This window comes from Caloenas nicobarica, chromosome 1 (assembly GCF_036013445.1).
Source record: "Caloenas nicobarica isolate bCalNic1 chromosome 1, bCalNic1.hap1, whole genome shotgun sequence".
NCBI lineage: Eukaryota > Metazoa > Chordata > Aves > Columbiformes > Columbidae > Caloenas > Caloenas nicobarica.
Genome location: NC_088245.1, coordinates 10,339,395 through 10,364,609, shown reverse-complemented (window position 1 = coordinate 10,364,609; position 25,215 = coordinate 10,339,395). Strand labels below are relative to the sequence as shown.

Below are 25,215 nucleotides of genomic sequence, written 5' to 3'. Positions count from 1 at the left end.
CGAAAAGTAGGCATATTCCATTCGTCATGGGAAATTTGGGCTGGAGGGCCTCTGACTCTTACTTTCTTCAGAAAAAAAACCTGTTGATTTTAATGAGATGAACTCTCCTTCATTTCTGGATGACAGACAAACAGAAACTAGAGGAATCCAACCTTTTCTGACCAGCATGGATTTTTGACATTTAGAAGCATTTCATTAAGCCAGTGACAATGAACTCACTGTTTGGCAATCAACTCACTTAGGTTATTTTGGACAAGATTTTGTAATATGTTCTTTTGCAAACACCAAGAGTTGTTCTGTCTGCGAAATCAGCACTCTGATTTTTCCCAATTTGTAATTTATTTCTAAATACCCCAAAACATTGGTTAATTTGCTGAAATGTTTAAATTTGGGAAAGCAACATTCATCAGAGTCAAAGTAATTAGAAAGACAGAAAAGGATAAAAAGCTGCATGTTGCTGTCAGTGACTATAATTGTACATTTTTAGAAAGGTAGTATCTGGCAAGAGCTTTACTAAAATGAACAGCCTTGAATTCCAAAGCAATATCAATTAAAACAATATTACAATAGAATGACCACAGTGAATCATCTTTCAATTGGACATAAGATTTCATATCATAAGATTTATAAGTAATTTGATTTACAAAACCATATATGGTTAGATGCTGGTGGTACAAGTTTGAGGTAGAAGTTAATAAATCCAAGATTTATTGCTTGTAGTTTTGTATGATCAATAACATAATTATATTAAGACAAAATACATAGTATAATGAAATTTCTATAACCCATGAAAAGCGTGAAAGAAGCATTTAAACCTATATAATATATAATAGTAAAATTTGATTGTGAAGTGTTTCAAAGCACATTTCAGTTACTACACAGTAAGTTAGACTAATATTTTCTAGAGAGACTGGTTGAGGGAATGAACATTTTAACTGTAGTTTTTGAGAAACTTGGAAGTTCTGACTTTCATTAAATTCCAAAGATTAATGATCTGCCAATGAGGAAATCAAATTCTGCCTATTTTTGGAGACAAAAATCTTTTGGCTTCACTTTTTGTTGACAAGAGCTCAGTGTTCTGCAAGACAGCTCAACCTGTTTTTGATAAGAAAGTTTGAATTTGTAGTTGCATAAGAATGCAGGAGGTGGAATGCTCTTTTTCTTAATCTGGATTGCACCTCAAAAAAACATGATAAATACTAGATCAAGATGCCATACAGTATGATTATGATCATGGCTTTGGGATACTCTCACTGTTCAAAGGAAAAATGTTAATGCTTTCTTTTCTTACGAAATGGCAATTCATTTGCAACATATGTTGCTAGACAACAATGAAATAAATTTTCCTGAACACCAAGAACAAGAGCCTCAACTTGATGTTTTATTTCAACAGATTGTTTCTCTTTGTCCTGCTCAGTAAATTGCAAGACATAAGGTTGTAGAAAATTATAGTCCCACTATTCTATCATGCTCTTAAATGCCTGTATCTCTAATTTGAATTTACATACAGTTTGTAATTTAAGAACCCTGCAGTTTGTACTCAGAGGGTCACACCTTCCCTTTGCCATCAGCCGAGGAAGAACTACTGAAACTTATGGTTAAGGTCCCTGAACATACAGCAAGTATTTCCTCTGTGTTGATACAGCTGATTCATAGTTCCACATGGAAGAGTGAATCTAGCTTAATATGCTACATTGGCTGGGTATTTAGATACGCAGATGTCTGCAAAGTTTCATTGTTTAAATTTGTTTAAATTTATATAAGCCTTAAATACACCTTGTGCTACTTAAAGAGACTCTGTTCAGAAGCATCTTGCTTTGCAGGTCAAAGTCAGATTTTACTTCTGTTTGTAAGTTCAATATATTTAATAAAAAATGTCAACAATATCTAAAAATTATTCTTTTCAGCCACCTGCATATTATGAACTACATTTAACTGCATGTAACTGCATATTATAAACCAGCATTTACCCTTCAAATTAAAAGTCTGAGTTTTGCCAGGTTTTGTTTGTTTGTTTGTGTTTGTTTTTAATAAATGTGCTTGGGTCCTGTTTAGAAATAGAATAACATAATTACATCTTTAAGCTTGTTTCATTTGTTACTCTACTTTCGATGAGAGTCAGACAGTAAGAAAGAGGCCAGAGAGCTGAGGTGGAATAAGTGGGGGACAGTAATTGGAAGTCATTGGGTTAAGATACTCTGGCAAACAGAGACTGAAATGCAGTTTTCTGAGGAAGGATCTTGTTCCTTCACTTCCTGCAGCTACATGATGTCCTTATCAGTGAAAGAAAGCAAGATTACAATTTGCCCACTCGATCACATACCACGTGTTATTTTTAACCTACCATAAACACAGCACCTGTCTTTTTTAATCCTGATGGTCAGCTTTTCAGATAATGGAAACTAATATAGCTACTTATAAGTGTAGCAAATATATTTCCTGATGGTCTGCACAAATAGAAAAATGGTAATTTTCCCATGACTTCTGTGTGGGTAAAGTTTCAGAACTTCAGTTTGACAAGGGAGAATAATAAACAAAAAGAAGGGAAAGACAGTGATACATAAGGGGAGCATCATGGGCCACACATTCTTATATATATGTCTTGTTTCTCATGTTTTGTTTGTTTGGTTTCTATTTTTATCAGCCTGTTGCTTGCGCTTTCTTAAATAGTGTTCCTAAATATAGAGACATTGCTTCCTTTAAACTGTACCAGGAAGCCTAACAGGAGGTTCATGAGAAGAGCAAAGACGACATGCAAAGTTGGCTTATTATAAAACTGCTTGTTATTTAGTTCCTTTCTCAATTTTTTGTATTTTTGCAATTCAAATAACTTCAAGTGTAAGCGCTGCACTGGAGTCTTAACTTCTCAGATGCTTCTAATTTTGCCATCAGTTGGAGATGCACAGCATGGACTGGATCCTTGGAAGGTCATTTCTGGTTCTAGTATGGTTTGTCAAAGGTTTGCATCTTTACTTAGAAAAGCTTATTAAAAAAAATTTACTAAAGTAAATACCTTAATTGACTTATGTAAGTACCCTTTAAATAACTTTCTATCTGAAATTAATATTTAGTTCTTCCAGCCAAGTGCTTATTTTAAATCAGCTCCAGCCCCTGTCCTCTGTTTTCCTATTGTTCTGACTAAAAGACCAATAAATAGTAATACTACTGTACGTATGCAACAAGCCTGAATTGTAGCTGCTTTAACTCATTAGGTACAAAAACTGTCAGTTAAATGTGGAGTACAGCAATTAAAGTGATGTAAGAGAAAGAATAAAACAAATTTGGTTTGGAAAGCTTAAGCTGAAATTTATGAGAAATGAAAATAGGGGAAAAACATTATTTGTAAGCTGAGGAACTGAGTAATTCTGATGTGGAATAACTGAGAAAAAAACCCCAAACAACACAATTCAAATATAATTAAAAAATGAGCTTCAATTTTCTGGGATAAAGGAGAGTTTTTCCAAGCTATCTAACCAAAATGATTCTATAATTTTATTATATGGGATATGATTTCATTTAAAAAAAGAAAAAAACCCACACCAAACAAAACCAACAAAAAGAAACAAACAAACACACAAAAATCCCCAACCAACCAGATTTAGCTAAAAACTCCAAAATATTTAATACTTTTTGGTAAGAATTGCTATATGAGCTTATCTAGTAATAACATTTCACAATTAAAATGACTTTGAGTTCTTTGCATAATTCTCCAAAATATAATTTCAATCATTATTGAGTTCTAGTCACAAACTGAATTTTAGACCAGCATTACATTTCATCAGGGAAAATATCTCTTGTATGGTTTGTATGAGAACTCTGAACACTTGAATTTAAATATTTGTTTTCAACCATAGAGGCTTTGCTGGAATACAGACCAAAAGAGTCACTACTGTAAACCAAATTTCTTACCTCTGATGGATGTCCAGCTCTAATAAAAGTACAGATCGGATCAAAAGCTCCTGTTCCACAAGCCAGCAGATGTGTTCTGTTGTATCGGTGAAGTACACGTATGTAATTTGCACATTCATCCTGGTTTACAAAAAAACCAAACACAACAAAAAGCACAGGAAAATATTAGCATTTTTTTTAAAAGTTGTTTGTTTGCTTGCTTGTTTATTTGTTTTAATATCTTAGGTGCCCTTAGGTGATACTCTGCATATTGAAACTCTATTCTGTTAAATATAACATAGTTCTCCCATTTCATGCTAGTACCTCAGTGCTGCCAAATTCATGGAGTGACACTTTTGACATGAAAACAAACAAACAAACAATCAAAAACAAAACCACAAACCCAACAACAACAAAAACCAAAACCAAAACAACAACAACAAAAACCCAAAACAAGGAAAAAAAAACAAAAACAAAAAAACCCCAAACACAAAAAAAAACCAGGTTTAGAGAACTATTTTATCAGAATTTATTTCAGTTGCTTAACCCAGTAGGTTATTAAGTTTTAACTTATTACTTATAAGTTTAACTTATAATTTATTAAGTTATAAACCACACTTTTGTCCTTGTTTAGTCTCAGAGATATTCTGAAAATCTAAATATTTGTTTTACTAAATATTATTAGATGGACTAGACATTAGACTCAGAGTATGAGATGTGAATAGTCAGCAAATGACTTCTCTCAAGTTTAATAAACTTTATCTCAAGAAAAATAACACTTTTTCTCCTACATTTTTTTTTCATAAGGCCACTGCATCATTAATTTCTTATGTAATTAATCACTAATCAATATTTTTCTATATTGTATAGTCTCACGCTTTATCTGTTCCCACTGTTCAAACCCTCTTTTGAAGAAGAAATTATTCATTTCCCTCAGGGCAATACTTTGGGACTCATTAGTGCATTTGCAGCTTCATAAATATTAAAATTAAAATTTTTCAAACATCCCTTTGAGATGTGGGGTCATTATCCTTCCTGCGCTAAACTAGAAATGGTGACAGTGAGATAAAAGCATCCATTGATTGTGGAACTCTGGAGACTTGGTTTTACAGGCTATTTAACTTTTTGCAGTAATTTCTATGTTTGGAGAAAAATTTCTGTTCATTTCCATTCATTGCTCAATAGTTTTGCAACTCAGACTCTGGGTTTTCAGACAGTCACATCAAGTTTAAGAAGACAATTATAATGGGATTAATATTAGCTAACTTTAGCTATTCTAAAGTTTATACATGTAATTTATGCTATTCTCCTAGGCTTTTTCAGTAATCAATGAAGGAGGTCATACATCTCCAAAAGGCAATTAATTCTATCCTAAAATGAATGTGTAAAACAGAGTGGAGGAATTTCCAATCTGAAAATTTGCTGTTCTTCGCTGTCGACTACTCTAGTTTTCAGACTGGTGCATTTCTAGGAGAACAATCCTGGGTCTTATTCACCATCTGCAAGAACTTAATGTCATAGAGGATGAGTCTGCAGCAAGGCCACGAGCAGAATTCAGTTCTTGCGAACCCACATTGGGCTCAAAACTGAGAAACCATCTTTCTTCTTTCGTTAAACTCTTGTGTCATTCAGTATAAGTCTTCCAAATGCTCCAACAAATAAATAAGGATCATAAGGAAAAAATATCCTTTTCTACATGATGCTCCACAATCATTCACCTCAAAGAGATATCACGCTAATTGAAAGAAGCAGGTAACCTACACTGGCAGGTAACCTGTTGTGTAATTAAATATTATATATTTGCAAAGGACATATCAACCTTGCAATATCTTGCTTTTGGAATTTCTTAATTCTTAACTAATGTATTCCTTTTTTAAAAAGGGAACTTAAAAACAAAGGTCTTCCTTCACGTGGCATCCACATGGTCTCTCACCTGGACAAAATTTTAGATCCACTGAAAAAAAAAAAAACAGTTACTTGAATTGTGAAACAAGGTGAGAGGACAATGATTTGTGATTAGTAGGATGTGATCCTCTATACATGGATCAGCACTAAAAGACAGAGGCACTTACTTTCTCTGTGCTTTCGCAAACATTCGCTAGCTGGTGGCAGTAGAACGGAAATACACATGAATTTTACCACGCTTTTCGGTTTTTAAATAGATGCTTCACTGGGCACTGATGCTGTCCCTCCTTCTCCCTCCCCTGCAAGTATGACCTTCCTGACTTATCCCTTCTATTCTATCTCAGTGGTGGTCTGGTCTTTATAGTTTTCATTTTTTTCCACATATGTCTTCAGGTCTTGATCTTTGTCTCAAAAGGACTGTGGAGGAAGAGAGATCTTAGGACTTTTTTAAATGGGCAAAAAGTACGTATTTTTTATTCTGTGCACCTTCATAGAGATGTCTGAAATTTTCTGCAGAAAAAAACAGGATAAGGCAGATACCAAATATAGAAAAAAGTCATTCCAAATGGCTAGACATTTATAATTTATAAACAAATGAAAAAAGGTGCTATTCTGGGAAGTGTTAGGCAGCTAGGCATTCCTGCTGGCCCCACTAATAATAGCCTGTATACATAACAAGGAAGAGATATATCAGACAAGGGAACATTAAAATAAGTTTTCTTTCTACAGTATGAATTAATTAAACATTGTGGTTGTCTTTAGCAAGCTCTGTAGACATATTAGTAGATCTGCAGAATTTTATTCATCTGAAACTTCTCAATGTGAAGGAGTTAGTCATCACTACGGAATTTGATTTCCGTATCTGAACGTTTTCCAATTCTGATAAAGTAATTGAAAGGATCAAAAGCTCTCACACCAGAGGCCAACAGGTGTGTTTACTGGCACACTGGATGAGAGCAGAAGGATTTTTTTCCTTGGCTTGATTTGGATCAGAAAAGTGTGATCTGAGGTTAAGATGATGTATATGATATTAAGGCAAGGCTTTTCTAACTGTCCTGTTAGGTCTGTTACAAGCTCTCTGCAACTGTGTTTATGACTACAACACCTGAAATTTTACTGATAACTTTTAAAGGTTATAAGAACTTGTAAAAGTGGCCTGTTCTGTTATTTAGAAAGAGGTAGCAGAGAACACATGAAGTACCTCAACTCAGAGATGCTTATTACAACATCTTAAGTTCTACTAAATATTAATTGTGCACTGAGAAAAAGATCTTTTGCAAAGGAAAACAAAGACAAACTAGTATGGAAATAAGCAAAAAGGTTTGAAAGAGCACAGATGAGTATTTCTTTTCTGGGACTTTAGAGTGTGAAAAAATAGCATTCAGAACATAGAAGTAGCAAAGGGTTGCTTTTAAGACATTATGATAAGACATTAAGCCAATATTGGTTTATGGCTGCAAAAAATGAAGGTGAAAAGGAAAGTAATAGGAAAGCTTTTGATTCCAATTTAGATTCCTTTCAGGCTGAGCAATGTAGCTTACTGAATACTGAGCATGCTAATGAAAATTATTAAAGTTTCCCTGGAATTAATTAATCTTAGTCATTTACATAGTCCAATACATCATTAGGTATCGTGTGAGGATCAGAATATTATTTGGTACTGTTTGGTATTGCAATATTGGCAGGTTTTACAACTTTAACATCTTTTTCTTAAAGACTCCAGTTCTGGAGTCTTGTGATTACTTAAAAATTAAGTGTTTTTCTTTAAAAAAATAGAAACACCTAACTTTCACAGTACAGAGAGATGTGGGAAACATATGAAGTTCTTTAAATGATCACATTCATTACAATGCAAGCTGGAAGACATAATAAAAGACTGAACCGTAAAAATTTTGAATTTTAGGGAATCTCATGGGTTTGAGGGAGACTCCCTTACATTACATTGGAACAACAGTACCTATTTCTGTATTTATTTAACCCAAAGAATATTGTCAAAGTGTCAGAAAAATAAATCCCATCGTGTACTGATGAAGGAAAGATGACAGAGCTTTAACTCTAATAACAGCCTATGCTGAGAGTTAGTGTTAAATAAAGCTCAAATAATTTAGGTTTTGGATTCATTTAATATGACCACAAAGTTTGGATAAATTAGAAAAGCATGGTTTACAACAAAAGCCTGAAATTCTAAAGGGTACAAAAGTATTCAGAAAAATGCAATGAACTTTTAAGATACCTTAAAAAGGATGAGTTCTAGGCCAGGTGCATGTAACAACTAACGTATAACTAAAGTATCTTTTTTTCTATTTTTCTTTTTTTTTCCTTAAAAAAAAAATTGTTATTATTTTCCAATCTAGTTCACTGGTTCCCTTGACGTGGACAGTTCTCATGCTTGTACTTCAACAGGAATCTTTATAGTTTCCTAATCTTCGCTGGGAATATGTTGTGGTTATCATCAAGGTTGCCTGTTTGCTGCATTTGTGGGAAAAATGTGCATGTCCCCTTCCGTGTCTATGTTCCTGTTGCTGTAAAACTATCATCATTTTCAAATCCTTTGGTACAGTGAGAGCTCTCTCAGCTGTGGGATTTATTAGGTGTTGTACTTGCTGTGTGTTTATGAGGTGCAGATAATGAGCTTTGTGCACTGCAAAATTAAAAAGAGCTCCCCCATCCAGAAGAACTTTCATCCTGTGGTGCCAATAATATCAGCTGCTGTATGTCAGAGAGCTTTCAGGTCTTTCCCTGGGAACTGATTACAGTCAAAGCACTGGATCACAAGAACAGAACAGTTCCGGAGCTCATTAAAACCAAATATTTTTATTAATGAATGAAAAAAACCTACAGGACAAAACAATCTGGTGTAAAATTTATAATTACTAATAATTTAACTGCCTTTTGGAAAGTTTTCTAGAGAATGTGAACTTTAAATCTAAATTAGAATGTGCAAAAGTTTGAAAGGAGTATGTATCCTATTTGTACGAAAAGAAAGGGAAACAGAAATAGGAAAGGAGAATTTTTAAGGTACCTTCTTTGATATCACCAGAAAAAGAATAAGGAGAAAGTTCACATGATCAAAAGTGTTCATTGCCTGTTTATGAGCTAGTTTGAAAATTAAACTAATTAAACTAATAATTTATTGTGTTCACAATAGTTACACATTTTTAAGCTGCAACACTTAGAATTATATCAGTGCTTTGATCTCTCTGAAGTTTAGGGATGCCCGAATCCTTGTTTTGGGCCAGCCACTGGTATAATTAAAGTAAATTTGATTTGTAATTAATGATACTTACAGCATCTCTTCCTTTAATTATACATTCTTCTGCCTGCAGAGGTGTACTAGGCCAATGGATCTGAGGAAAAAAAAAATAAAACCAAACATTGAAAATCATTCAGTTGGCAGTCTCATCACATCGGTCCAGCTTTTCCAATACTTTTCATGTGAAAGACTCATAGAAAAGAATTCAGATTCATAGAATAGCCCAGCTTTGAAGGGTTCTTGAAAGATCATCCTGTCCAATCTTTTGTGGGAAAGGGAGTTTAGATGAGATTATACAGTGTCCTATTTTATCACATCTCTAAAACCTCTAGTGATAGAGACTCCAACTTGTCCCTGGGGAAATTGTTTCAGTGATTAATTGTTTTCACTGTAAAAGATTACTTTATTATTTCCTGGTGCAACTTGTACCCATTGTCCCTTGTCTTCTCCCTGTGGTTCTTTGTGAAGACACAGCCTCTGTCCTCTTTGTAGGCCTTTATGTACTGGAATACTTTGATGAGTTGCCCCTGAGCCTTCTCCAGGGAGAAAAGACCTAACTCCTTCAGTCTTTCCTTGTAGAGCAGGTTCTTCAGCCCTTTGGTCACGTTCATGACCCTCCTTTGAGCCCTCTCCATTTTTTCCATGTTTTTCTTGAACTGTGGGGACCAGAACTGGACGCAGTACTCCAGATGAGGCCTGACAAGAGCAATATCTACACTTTTTATTGTATGTTATAAAGTTTAATTAAGTTCCTGTTATCATGTGAACAGTTTTCAAGTACAAAATTCCAATTTTATTTTTAAACCTCTATAAAAGCTTACAATAAGGTAAGAAATATTTTTGTTGAAACATAACTTTTTTGCTTAGAGTAACTCAGAAAACTTAATACTAGTCAACAGAATTTAAACAAAGTTAATGTGTGGTACATTTTATATAAATTCAGTAGAAACAACTCTGCTAATTTAACAGTGACTTTCAACATAGGATATTAATTTTGAACAACTGACTTTCTGCCTTAAGCAACACTTAGGAAAGAAAATGCTTTACAGTGAAGTTAATGCGGGTCAGCAATTAACCTCATAGGAGTGTAGGATCAGCTGTTCACAGTCAGTTAGTGGAAGTGAAGCCAACTTACACAAGGGAGCTTTTTTTCAGCTACTTACTGTATCAAATTTGTGCTTCATTCCAGATGCATGATTTTTTGGGATGAAAACAGTGTTAAAACAATGACTGAACAGACTGGAATGATTGCTTCATTTCTTATAACTTTAAGAAGTGAAAACAAAAACATGTTCACTTCAGTGATTTCAAACTTGGCTGAAACCAACTAAGTATCAAAAAAATGGACATCATCATTAAGAAATTTCTGTCAATAGTCCAATTACAAATTATTCTATCTAGAGAATATTTAAAAATTAAGTTATTCTTCTGCTTTTTTTTCCTTTTTTTTTTTTTTTAATATTTGAATTAACTTAGTTTTCTTGAAATAAGTCTAACATAATAATATCTGGGGATAAATTATAAGAAAAGTAGATTGCAAGGGAAGTGTGGATACATTATAAATACCAGAGGCTTGGTGCTTAAAAGCAAGAGATCATCTGCATGTTAGTCTTGTCAGCTTCAACAGACTGTCAGTGTTTAGGTCTCAGTGCCCAAATCAGACCACCTCTGTTTAGACGACATCTAAATCTTGCAAGGAATATAAAATTAAACAGAATATTTGTTTTCAGTAAGGTGATCTTATAGTCACCTATGTATGATCAGAGGTAACTCTCATCTAGTCTCTGTGTGGTCTAGGGAGGTACCTGAACTCTGCTGAACTCCTATGCGGGCACTAATCCAGTCGCCCTGGTCAGACCATACCTGGTTCATTCAGTGCAAAACCCAGGGTCCACAGTCATTTACTTTTCTCACTGGTCAAGAATTGAAGGGGCAAAAGCCTATCCTCAATGTAAAAGCCTAGAAGTTGGGAGATGTGAAATCTAGGATCTCCTGAGCCTAAAAGTTTGAAGTCACAGCTTCCACTTCCCAAATAAATGTTCTAACTGGTAGGCTAAAACGGGGAGGTTTGCCCATATCAGGTGTAGGTGGCTGTTAGGAACAGAGAAACCATAGAGGAAATAAAGCACTTGACTCTGTAACCTAATATTAAATACACCGTGTGTAGATGTATTTGGTTACTTTGTCCCAGTGCTATTGAAAATATTTTATATGCACATTTTCCACTTAAGACATACTGAATTAAATGCATACACAGAATTAAAAGAAAAAAGCCAAAGATGTAACCCAATGCCCCCACTTTGGAGTATCAAATAGCAGCTGTAGTATAAGCAACAAGAATTTGGTCCTTAGCATAGAATTATAGAATGAATCAGAGAGTCACAGGATGGTTTGGATTGAGAGGGACCTTTAAAGATCATCTAGTCTAATACCCTTCCATAGGCAGGGACATCTTTCACTAGATCAGGTTGCTCTAAGCCCTATGCATCCTGACCTTTTGAAGGACACAACTCATTACTGGTTTCCACTTGGATATCGAGCCATTGACTGCAACTCTTTCAACATGGTGAACCAGCCAATTCCTTATCCATTCATCAAATCCATATCTCTCTAATTTAGAGGTAAGAATGTTGTGGAGGACCATAACAAAGGCTTTACAGAAGTCTAGGTAGATTACATCCATAGTTCTTCCCTTGTCCACTGATGCAGTCACCCCATTGTAGAAGGCCCCTAATTTAGTCAGACATGATTTGTCCTTGGTGAAGTCTGTCTCTAATCACATCCCCATCTTCCATATGTTTTGACACATCTTCGAGAAGGATCTGTTCCATGAGCTAATGAGAAGCAGGGGATGTGTGCACAAAAGGCTAATGTATAATGGGAGCAACCCTGTGTCCCTATATCTACCACTGCTCTTAGGTATTTGCTTCCCAAAGTGACTCCTGCACAAATCCTTCTCCAAATGAAGTCCCGTGTGTTTGTTCATCTATATGCATCTTCTCTATTGGTATACTTATAATAGCTTATCTTAGAAAAGGATGCCTAGTAGAAGAGAAAGAAAGGCAGACATCTCTGTATCTCTTCCTCAGGCTGTGTAGAGAGGTAGGGATCTATCTTAGATTCTCACAGCAAATTGCCCGCCTCTAAGGCAAGTCCATGTTAGCTGTGTGAAGTAGATGGGCCTGAATTATGACTTTAGTAATGCATGAGTCTTCTGACGAAGCTTTTCTATCCAGAAATTATTTTTTGAGGCTCATAACTCTTAAAAGCTTATAAGTCTCAACATAAACAAGCTTTAAGATTTTAATTTATTCAATAATATTTTAGACTAAAAAATCTGCATATCAGATTTTGCTATCATATCATATCATCATACCATATCATATCATACCATATCATATCTCATATTGTCTAAATAGTAGTCAAAAATGTCTGAAGTAAAAAAATGTTCTGCAGAACATAAAGAAATATTTTATTGTTTTTAATCTTGAGATCATCATGAGGATTTTTAGCACAGTTAAAACAACTGAGAAAAACTCCTCGGTCTGTTATGATCATTTGCAAAGAAAGCCATAGCAAGTGGCTCATGGTAGTGATACTTTAATAAGGTGTACTTACTGTACTTAATTATATTTGTGTAATTATTGCTGTTTTACTTAACTAACATAACATAGGGTGTGTTTGCACTGCATGGAAATCCAGATATTAATCAGCTGTGGTGGTAGCCTTTAACTTGCCACATATTATTTTTCCTGATGTTTATGCTTTAGAGGTATGACAAATACCAGCTTTAACTTTGTATTGATTCTTTGCCAGGAATTCAATCTTTTGGCAAACTGTCAATAACTATTGTTTGGAATTTTTCCTGTGCACCTAGACTGGAATAACCACACTAACATACATTTCACTGGGCTGCACGTTTGACATAACTATTGGCTTGGATATAATTTTTCAAACCTTTTCACTCTTGCAGGTTACTATGAAGTAAATTTTTAAATTGTTTGTTTAGTGATGTTTTCTCATCTTGCACCATAATGTTATCATCCTTGCGAGCTGGATGATGTAAATTTAAATGACAGGGAAAAACTACTTTTAAATATACTTCTCATGGGAAAAAATGAATTATAAGACAGTACTGACAACAGTTACTGAGCAAATTCAGATAGGGGGAAAACTTTAATTGGAGATGGAATGCTAATTAGTGTCTCTAAACAGCTTCCTTATTCAGTCACTAGCCTCAAAAAACAAGATGGCATGTCTAATGAAAACTAATTTCAGGAAATTTTATGAGCTTTATAGCACTTCAGGCCAAAATAGACTACTGTGTGAGCTAGTCTGAATTCTAGTATATGACAGAACAATTAAGCCATTCAACTATCTCAACCCTGTTTATGTCAATAAATAGTGCTTAATTAACACACAACTTGTGTTGGGCTGAAGCACAAATTTTGCAAAGTATCTGATTGTGACTAGTTATTTTATATATGTTATCAACAAATACATAGCCACCTTGTCTCTTGGGAGGTAATTCCGATGGATAATCAAACTCTCTGCTAAACTGTGTGCTTCTTGTTTCAGTTTGAATATACTTACATTCCTACACAGTATTCAAAGGAGATATAAGCAAACCCTTTTCTTGCAGACTTGTGTTGAGCCAGCTCTGGAGTGGAGATAGAGTTAGCATCACTAGAGGCAAGATATATTATGAGGGCTCTGTATTTTATTGCAACAGAGGTGTAAATCCTAATTTAGAGCTATCTCATACTAGATGAGAAACAGCAGATTGAAATCTACCTGCACAAGCCTATTTACAGAAGTAGAAAGGCTTCTCTGAAGAGCAAGACCTTCATGAGCCCTTTGAAGAAGGAGCTAGGAAGAAAGAGTATCTGTAAGGAGTTTGTGGACAAGAGAAGAAAAATAGAAACAAAGGTCGTCTTTCTCTATGAGCTGTTAGACCAGTGGTGATGAACAACTGGCATAGATTCAAGTTTGCTGTCAAAAAAGATCTGCTCTGGCACCAATTACAATGAACTGAAATGCTTTTTAAAACAAATTTGGCACCAGATATCAAAGAAAGTTCTCTATCTGTGTGTTAGATCATTACAAACCTGAAAGACTTAGAATCAAATCCCAAATATGTATTAATACAAAGTTTGATTCCAAAGGTGGTGTCAAAAGGAATGAGATCTTAGGGAAAGCAAAGGTCATACGGAGGGTACTTCCAAAGCTTTGGCTTTACACAAGGTTTCAAGTGCTTCTGTGCTTTAATTATCTGTAAATATTGATATCCATATTTCATATTCTCCCTCATTCTTGCTGCTGTTAGTGTTAGGGCATTCTTCTTGTAGAAACCAAGGCATACGAGCAACTTCGTTTCAAAACCTTACGGTAATCTCTGTTAAATACACTAAGCAAGAAAATTTCTGCATATGTTATATGAAGGGAGTGATACAAAGAGTACAAAAAAATTGCAAAGTAGGCAAATGAAATATAATTTGACTAATGGGGCAGTGAGACTCTGTCCAAGATGACATGGAAGGTCTATGCCACAGTTGTGAGCTCAAACCAAATTTTTGAACTCTTTGACCAATGCAAGAATGACAGTAGCAGTTTTCTTCCACAAAAGATTTTTCCTGTCTTGTATGTATCCTTTCTTTACTGACTATGAAAAGTGGTCAGGATAATGTATGCTTAATGTAACATTGGTAAATATATACACAGATAACAGCTTAGGTGAAAAAGCTATAATCTACCCACAGAGTGCTGCTTTCTCTTTGAAAGATAAAGTGAATTGAACCTTAAGAAAAGATGTAGTCTATTAAACACAGATTTACAGGATACATACCTTATATGCATCACAACTGGAATTTTTTGGAAATGCTGGATTACTTAGGCAGTCAATAGGTCTCAGTGCAAAAGCATTTTATATCCACTCAGCATGTTGTTGTTTTTCTTTGGGGGTCTTCTAATATGCTTGCTAGAACTGAATTACTAAGTCATTTTACAGCAGAAGGCATACATCTCTGATTGGGAATGGGTTTTACTTTGGGTTTTAGAGAGCATATTCATATTCCAAATCATGGAAAACAGGATGGCAATGAATTAAAACACATAAACTGTTTTCTAGAACACAGAGGATGAAAAAGATCTATGCAAATCTGCCCCAAAGCTGCCAACTTTTTGAAACATTTCTTTTGCAGCTAGTGACTCATACTGGTTACCAGAGAGAGAATAAAACTCAGGAACTTGTCTCCACTCTTACAATATAACTGGTTTAAATTAATTTAACTAAATTCTTCAGTCTGAAAGAAAAGGTCAAAGGCTAATCAATACACAGTCAAAGGCAGGTTAATGAAGAACTTTGGTAATAATGAATCAACCAGTCTCTAAATTCCAGGAACTTCCCTCAATGTATCTCAGTAATTAAGCTTTCATACAAAAGAAATGTTTCATTGCGCACTTTTGCCGGTAGTGCTGTGAGACAATCAAGTTTTCCCTGGTTGTCACTGAATGAGATCAGCACTGAGCTAACACTGGGAAAACAGAAAAGGATCATCATCGTTGCATTCAAGGGAGCTAAGTCACAGTGAGGTCATGTTTCTAAACATGCTAGGTCAAGCCCCATTTCTTCCAGTTTCTCATCTTTTGCACATCATAAAAGCAGGCAAGTGGGAAAGAAGAGCTTCCATTAATTTGTCATACTCTGCACACAGGTCTCAAGACAGAGAGTATGGTTTCAGAGGAAATGACTGACCTTCCATCTAAAAACAACAAGAAGGAGAGCAACGACCTTCAAGAATGTGTCCTGATGGAACAATGGTGGTTGGACAGAAACATAAAGTGCTCTGTCATCTTTCCTCACACAGATTTACTGGCAAATGGGGAAGAAGAGAGGGGGAAAAAGCTCATTTTGTAGAAAAAAACCTGCTTCCTAAATGTTTTCATATCCCTGAGCTCTAATATCTTGTCACAGGATATTAATAATTTTTATCAAATAGAAAAGGAGTTAACTCATGTCTCACTGTGGAGGAGAAAACCCGGTACATAACATTGCTCTCTGAGGAGTTAAAAAATTATATATATTTTTTTAATGTAGATAAATTCTCAAATGGCCTCCCTGAGTATATCCATTTCCCCATATCTAGAATTGTCTTTCCCAAAATGTTTATAAAAAGGATAAAGCATAACATATCTGTTCACAGAAGAGGAACATGCTAATTACACTTTGAGATAAGAAAGGTTGCTTATGGTAAAGTTTGCCAGAGTGTTGGCATGGGAATAGTGACATTCACTTACAACAAGGGAGCAGATTAAAAAAAGAATTTGAAACATCAGTGGTCAGTGCAGTATGGACATCAACAAAAATTATATTTCTCCAGAGTGGCTTTATTTACTCACTTTTTCATTCATTTATTAATTTGAGAATGAATTAAAATGTATTAAAATACCTTGGTGAAGTTTAAAAAAGTAGATAAGGAAAACTCTGAAATATTTCAAGACATCGTTTAGCCACAGTCAAGATGGTTGAGGCAGGAACAATGCTCCTACCGGCTTCCTTTGCCACCATATGCTTCCAATCCCAGCTGCCAAGGGCAGAAGCAAGTAAGGAAGCCAAACCTCACATCAGCTCAAACTCCAGCCTCTCCGCTTCAGTTGCCAGTTTGCCAATCAGTTGTGGTTTCTATGACATTCCAAGCTCCCTGGTAGGATTATGACTTAAACCACCTTTCTCCCACAAACCACTGAGTAGACTTCAAATGGTAATTTCAGTCACTACTTAATAGCACCTCTGGCTCAAAGTCAATGCAACATCCAGTTTCTAAAGAAGGCTAAAAATTAGTTGCATGGATTATGCTGCTATTGAGTACTTCTTACCAATTATGTGCTAAAATCTTTATATCTTTTTAATGTTTTCTCTGTTTCTGTGGCAAAGTCCCCCATAAATACCAGGGAGAAATTATTCCTTGATAATATCGTGGAAATACAGAAATCAAATATGGACTAAATGTGAGAAGGTCTCAAGATCTGTAAACATGCTGAAAAACAGTGAGAAATAGCTATATGTCACCCAGATTTGTCCTTCCAGACTGACCCTTACAGGTTATTACTGGGAGAAAAATAGTAATTAGCATATTTTTCTTAAATGTAAACATGACCTTAAAATTCATGCACCAAACATCTACAAAAACTCAATTATCTCATTTCCAGTCATGCAAACTGATATTCTGTGCTACACGTTACGACACAGACTGACTAATATATATAGCTTTTTACTCCACCTCTCGATAGTTGTCGCTGATTCGATCCAAACTGAGGGAATACAAGAGGTCTCTTCCTCCAATGAACAGTCGCTCTTGATACTCATCCAGCAGCATAATATGAAGACCAAGATATCCAAATGGGCTATGAAAGACTGACGTCCTGTTTAAATCCCAGAGCTCTGAAACACAATCAGAGTGTCCGTGATAAATACCAAACAGCTTAGGTTTCATGGCTTCATTTTCATATCCTCCTACGGAGCTAGACAACAAGTTGTGGGACATTAAAATGCTAATCATATAATCTTTGAGTAAGGAAGAGACACAAAACACCTGGGAACAATTTTCAAAATAAGCCAGCTTTCCAGGAGTTTTGTGTGTGAATTTTTTTATCATAATCTTTGTGTTCAATGTTTCGTGAGATAGGGAGGGAGGGAAATAGGTTTTATCTTTAACGTTTTCTGAAAAGGAAAAAACACTGCTTATAACATTAACTGCAAATAGAAAAAAAATGAATGAACTGTTTAAAATTGAAAAAAATCCTGCAAATTTTCTCCTTGTCTTTCCCTTAGGCATGTCAAACTGCAGGTTTTTACTGTACTTACTACGTTGTTCTGGTTTTGCATTTTGAGGGGGCTGAGGTTGCTTGTTTTAAGCCCAGCACTCTCTCCACTCAGTTCACTGAAAATATTGCCTCTAAATTCAGTTAGAACAGCATGAAATCTGTAAAATGCATATTCACAATTTTCCAAGTGATTACCGATTTTGTCAAGAAATACAGTGACTAGATAAGGAAAGCTGAGGCTTAGCTGCACATGATCCAGGCTAAAGTCATTTCCACACAGAAAGAGAAATTCATCCTGGGTAATGTTGCAGAAACTTGGAATCAGGCCTCAGGAAGTAAGAAAGAGTCAAGCACAGGGGTCTTTCTGCACTCTCGAGCAGATGGTGCAGAGCTCAGCCTGGCTTGCAGCAGGCCTGAGAGGCTGAAAACCATTTTGCGGTCAGGAAGAATCAAAAGAAGTCATTACAGATACTACCTTAGGACTGCCTCCAAAACAGGGGAGCTGGGACTGGGGGACAAGAACTATGTTCCTATGTCTATATTGTGGTGATTTTTTTCATTTTGAAGAAACAAAAATCACTCTTGGTAAAAGCTATTAAATTCCTTTTAGCTTATCCTCACAGCTATCACTAAACATAACTTTTCCAATTGTGTGGATGTGGCCCAGCATCTAATGTTGGGAGAAGTGGGGTTCTCCCAGAGCTAGGGAAGACAACAAATGTGCCCTCATCCAGTTTGGAGTGGAGGCTCCAGCTTTTGTGCCACACCAGCAGTTATGTTTGTATGTCCATGCAGCACCTTGTCAGCCACATAGAAGCCACAGCTCGTCTTCTGCAAGGGGACTGGTCCTACATGCCAGAGAAGGTCCTCACATGAGTCTGTTACATCCACAAAAAGATTTAGCATGACCAATTTTCCTCATGAGATACCCTACTTATATCCTAAAGTATAGAAAAGAGAACAAATATTTTGAGCCGAGCTGAGAAATTTAGCGTTCAATGATGATATTAATTTAATCCAACAAATTGCCAAAATTTCATTTTATTTTAAATGATTATTTATATTGTTTGTGCAATGATAAGGAAATTTAATAATAGGATAAATGTGTTTTGTTCCATTTGTTGACTTGGTTTGATTCAAGTCAACAGAAGCTGAAAGCAGCTAGTCTCTGGAAGCTGTTTCCCTAGATGATAAAGTTTCTATTAAAGGAGTCATACTAGAAATTCAGTCTCACAACTGATTTTTTTCCTGAGCTATCTTCAGAAAGAACCCATTGATTAACTAGTTCTGGAAAATAATGTTATTATCTAGGCTTTCCATAACTTTTTTTTTTAACTGTAGAGGTCAAAACACTTTGTACCTCGGTGTGATTTGCCCCATTTAACAATGGGAAAACTAGGTCACTGAGAGAAGCATCATGATGAGCAGAACAAGAGCCATTTATCTAAGCCTTGCGTACTGATCAGTGAACATATAGACATTTTCTGACAGTCATACACTCAGCATACAACTATAACACATAGCAGTGTGGAAATGGCGCTTTCAAAGCAAGCTTCTCGTCAAGCAAATCCCTCAGACTGTTGTTTCAGAAGAACATTACTTGATTGTGTTCAGATTAGAAACGGAATGAAAGCAGAACTGGAAATATTCTTTTGGTCCTAAACAAAGCCACTCTTTATTTGCAAAAATATGGAACATCCAGTCTTAGAGTTAAAAGAATTGCATTTTAAATTATAGTTATATGCAAGTCACAAAAGGATACTGTGGTATCTTCCCCTGATTTATCTCCATGTTGTCCTGAAGGCAAATTTTTCACAAATGAGACAGTATTTCTTTACATAGACCAGAGATATCACTCACATGATCTCAATGAGAACACAAGGCACAATGAACAGTCTTCTACCTGACCTTATACACTGCTAACTACTCTTTTAAGACTCAGTCCTGCCAGGTACACTTACAACTCACATTGTCTTAAATGAAAGTTGAGAATATAAAACACTTTTCAAGATGAAACTTGTAAAAAGAGGTATTTCTAGGACTACCTCCAGCAAAGCCATACAGGCATATTTTTGCTGTAGGTGTAGAGACAAGCACAGAAGCAAACCTGACATGTGGAAGGGCTGGAAAACACCAAGCAGTGAAACGTGAGGAGTAATTTTGTAACTGAAACACAAATGTACTAATACTATGTAGTTTCTTTGAAAGGTACTAGGATTTCTGGACATTGTAGTATATCTGTTTTATTAGGATAGTGCAGGCAAAAAGAATACAGTGCCTTCTGAACATCAGGGAAATGGGTGGGACATCTGAGAGTCTAAAATGGCACTAGATGCCTGCCATTTCTAGGCAAGTGAATCTCACTGTGATCTGTCTTGATGTACATGATCCAGGTGTTCAAGCAGCAGAACTTTGTTCATGTAGTGCTACGTCCCTTCAGCAAAGATGGTTGGTTTTGATATAGTACTACATGAATGCAGCTATATTGCTTCCAGACCTGAGCTGCTGCAGCCACAGGTTGCACAGTCTTCACATCCATTTAGTGACTTGTTAGTTCATGGGTCATTGCTCTTTGCAGCATTCGGATACCCCCAGCTATTGAAATCAAGGCACAACTGGGAGTGAGATACTTAAATTCAAAGCTTAAAGTGACTCTCACAAAATCTACCTTTAGTTACCTTGAAGAAGCTCACGTTTGCAAGGGTTACCTGGTGACTCTAGACTCCTCAAGGTGTCAAAGAGTTGTGCTTCTGGTCATGACAACACCCTTAATTTGAAAAATTCAGTTTCTAGATCATACCTGAACTTGATCATAACCCAAGAAAGAGGTTGTCTTCTACCCAGTACTAGGATTTAATGGCTACATTTATGCTGAGCATATCTAACACATAAGATCAGGTGCAACTGCAATTTTCTTTGAGAACCTGGTCAGCGAAAATTTAGTGCTGCCTAATGTATTTAAAATATTCTAGTGGCTAAATCGGTCACCTGAGAAATATCAGACATGAGTTCAATTTCCTTTTCTAAATGGATTGAAACCCAGATCTTTCTCTTTCCATAAAGAGGTCTAATCACAAGCTATTATCTACTGGATTGGTGGGCAAGGATGGATACTTTCTCCATGTCCTTTTGAAGCTGTGCAACAAAATATTCAATCTTCAGGAAGAGCAGACAAGCAGTAGCATGACTCTAGTTTAGTAGTTAAATTGCTTTTCTGGGAAAGAAGTTCTGTCTGTAGTGCACAAAATAGACTGTACCTGTTTTGGGAGGGAGGGGTAAATTATATAAACTGTTCTAGCATGTGGACTAGAAACACTCTGCTCTTCTCTCACATGGGAATGGCTAAAGATGTCAGCTTTTTAATGAGTTTCTCTAGATCTCTGTGACAAAAAGCCCTTCCTTTATAAAGATCTTGTGTAAAGAAGTAAAAAGCAAGAGAAAAAGAGGATGAATTGTTCAGGTAGTATATGTTGTTACTGCCTAACACAGGACAAAAGAGAAAAGATCATTCCTACTCTTATCTTTTGGTAAAAACAGAGGTTCAAGTTGCCTCAGTGTACTGATCCCCAAACTTGAGAAAATGTTATTTATTTTTGTACTATAGTGTTTTGCCATTTTAATCTAAAAGCTCAACACCATAACTAAAACTGCACCATAACAGTACAAACAATATTTTACTCAACAAAGAAAGAACTGCTTCAATATTTACATATTCCAATATGGCACTTCACTTACTTGTGGAAGCCTTAAAGCAAGTTTGGGATGCTAGGCTACATTTCATAAGAGAAAAAAAATCTTATTTGCTATAAATGCTGGGAACAAACCTGAAGGTTTGTTCTATGTCTGCCAGAGCTTACTGGTGAATATTCAGACTGATATTTCTTATCACACTTTCTCTTATATCAAATCTACTTTGGTGAACTTATTCATATTAAATCCTCTTTGACAAGATGAATTCTGTTAGCTATTTGTCAAGCAATGTTAATTATATTCATAATAGCTTCAATTTCTTGAATGATTTAATGATCAATACTTAATTATTTCTAACTTCTAAGCCATTTCTTCTATTACAAAAAAAAATGAAGTCACCATTTTAATATCCTATTTTGATTTTTTTAAATATAAATGCTTGATAACTAAAATATGCTTGGGACATTAAATTCAAAAACCTCATTTTCACTCCACAGCAGCAAGAGTATAGCAAGTTCTCCTGTATAACATGTTCTCAGAAATTAAGCATGTATTGAGTAAGATATAACTTTCAACTTTGAATATAGACAAATATCACTACAGATGTTTTTTGTTTTGGTTTTTTTCCTCAGGGAGTGAAAAAGCTGCTGTTGCTCTGCTCTGTTTTTCAAGCGTTACATCATCACAACTGCGCAAATCTATTGCTTTTGCCCTTTTTTGCCCTCATAAAAATCTTTGGTTCCCCTTTTAAATTCTGCAGAAGTATAGCCTCACCTCCCACACTACTTCATTTTACAGAACATTCTTCCAGCAAAGATGTTTTCCAGATGCAATCACTGACAAATGAGTCTGGCACTCTGAACATTTTGAGTACATAAGGTGTACATCTCAGTGCTGCTTTACAGGAAGGGGTAATGACTGGGGTTGCCTTCTGTTCTCATCAATAATGTAAAAGGCTAGAGATATAACGTCTACGTAATGTGAACACCTGAATGACATTTTTTGTTTCCAATTTTCAGCATAGTCTTGAAATACACAGAGTGGAACAAGTTTTACAAGAATTTGGTGAGCCTTCTGCAATTTTAGTTAATTCGGCTTTTTGCTATATAACTGAGAAGTGATAACCAAAATCTGCTTACATGTGACAAGAAAGAGACAGAAACAAAAAAGAGGAAAAACAAAAAGGAGACCTAGGGGACTGCCTGAAATATCTGCGACAGAGTCTATGAACTACAGTTTAATAGTAATACAGTTTAATAGTAAGATCAGGCAAGGCAACTATCTTTCAGTTTTAAACCAGATTACTATTCAAGGGTACTCTAAAGAGTCATACATCATGAAGACAAAAATATAATCTAACAAGTGGTTGGATCTTTCTAACAAGGTTAAGTCCTCTAACTGGCAATATTCCATATGAAATTCTTAACAAGAGTCAGAAGTTTTCTTCCCTAAGAAAAAAAAAGAAAATAGAAACCAAAAGTCCCCACACACACACAAATTATGCTGCTGAATATGAGGTAATGCATTAGCAATTTTTACTTTCTTGTGCTCACAGTCATCAGTCATCTATATTGCTGCAACAATAATTATAGAGTTGTGATAGTGATTCATAGGTAATGGAAGGATACACTAACTCAGGTGAACCAGCAAGCAACTGAACCAACTGAGCAACAGAAAACAGGACTGTAAATTGGCTAGAGATAGCTGAAGTCAATAGTGCTGCATGAGATTTGCTAGCAAAACCTGAGCCGAGAACTTTAAAGCCAGAATTAATTGGAAATAGCAAACTCCCAAAAAAACCTTGGTGGTAGTAGTGCTAAAAGTTGCCACTATACTTTTAAAACACAGCTCTTAAGAGGTTTTAGTATCTTATTTGGGAAGCATGAATCAGTAGGAGATAAACTTGAAAGGCTGTGAGGGAGACTGAAGTCTGAACTTTCAGTGCTTGAGGTTATGTCTGTGCGGCTGCCAGGCAGATGCCTCAGAAACTTGGCAGGGTAGGAGACAGAAAGCAAAGTCTGGTAATGACAAGCAAAACCCCATTAGTCCATAACTATTCTCACATGGTTCAACCTCTGCTCTTAACAGCAGGTGAGTTTGGCTATCTAGCTATATTTGGAGAATCTAATTGGCTTCGTGAAGTGAGCTGGTGCAGCAAAATCCATGAATAATTTTGTTTCTTTGGTGCTCTTCCTCCGAATGTGTTGGATCTAGTGCTGAAGCTTAAATTAGAGTGAAAACTTCAAACAAAGAACTTTCGCTGTGAGTTTGTTTAATTTACAGTGGCAAAAATTTCTGAAATTAAAAGGTACGGTTTGGGCAGACAAGAATATTTTCAATCTGTGTGCAATAAAAACCTCTCCTCTCTTTTTTTCTAAGAATATTGGAAAAAACCTATAACTGGAACATGTAATAAATCATAAAGTATATTTTTGTTTCCCCTAATTCTGCTCATCTTATAGCAGAAAAAATTCAATGGAACTTGAAAGATTTTAACACAGCTAATCATGTTAGCTCATGTCCTAAATCTTGATATTTCAATATCAAATTATTATATGTCACATGTATACTCTCACATCTAGCAAGTTTTTCTTCCCTGCTGGCAAAATAACATACTGCGTTAGTCCCACTGTAACTGATCTTGTTTTAGTTACTAAACAACAGAAATATAACCATTACAAATCTACCAGGGCTTGAAGTATTGATATGCTACATACTACTAAAAAATCAAAGTATGTACTTACACAATATTTCATAATGTTTCTAGTTTTTGCTGGAAACTTCTACAGTGTACACTAAATTAAAAACCACACATAATCATCATACTAGCTGGGTTTACTGCAATTTTAACATGCGTTTCTATAAGCAAATATCAGTCCAATAAAAATTATCTGATATTCAATTTAATGTTACTAATTCTGAAAAAGAAATTCCATACAGTGTAATAAAATCTGGGTATTTTTTTGTATCTAGTAAAACCTACGTAGTAGTGATGGCAAATTTACAGACTGTATTAGAAGAAAATTTCTTTGTAAATCAGCTGAAAACATTTACAGTACCTGCTTAACAGTAGTGTATGTTGAAGTGCTCTTTATATTCTGACAGTAATATATGTGACCCTACCACTTTCTGGATCTTATTGTTGATTATCATTGCAGCCATAGTAAGCTACTATGGCTTCTGATATAAGGCCTAATCCAGAGCTCATCTGCCATTTTTCTCAGTTAAGTTCATTAACTTTGAGCCAGGTAATTACACTAATATACATGAAATAGATGTGAAACAGTATATGAATAATAGATTTCCTCTTGTATTTTATTTGAACCTGAGAAACAACAGAGAGAGAATCAACTCAGAATGAGAGGAAACCTTCATAATTCCAATATTAAGATTTTATTTGAAGGATAATTCCTTTCATGCATTCACAACATGTTTTTAATGATAATAGTTAATATTTAATAATATTAATTCGGTCAACATTTATTTTAAAATATTTATGTTAAGCTTACTATACTGATTCTATATCTATTTCCAGTTAGCTGGATATGGCTTCCCAAGTGATGGACCATCTATTTTTTTGATTAATTTCAGAGTTAAGTAGCAAATTTCGGCAGGCATTCAAACAAATTTTCTATGGTCAAGTTGACATACTCCTT

The 25,215-nt window shown here is 35.4% G+C and overlaps 1 protein-coding gene across 1 annotated transcript in view; it reads right to left on the bottom strand.

Moving 5' to 3' along the window:
• The window catches only part of SEMA3E (semaphorin 3E), a 143,380-nt gene that overhangs the window by 51,353 nt on the left and 66,812 nt on the right, over nucleotides 1-25,215 (bottom strand). The window contains exons 2-4 of the mRNA XM_065632373.1: nucleotides 17,326-17,486; nucleotides 9,081-9,140; nucleotides 3,910-4,029 (exon numbers count right to left, since the gene is read on the bottom strand). Of these exons, the coding sequence (XP_065488445.1) occupies nucleotides 3,910-4,029; nucleotides 9,081-9,140; nucleotides 17,326-17,486 (341 nt within the window). The remainder of the gene's footprint in view (nucleotides 1-3,909; nucleotides 4,030-9,080; nucleotides 9,141-17,325; nucleotides 17,487-25,215) is intronic.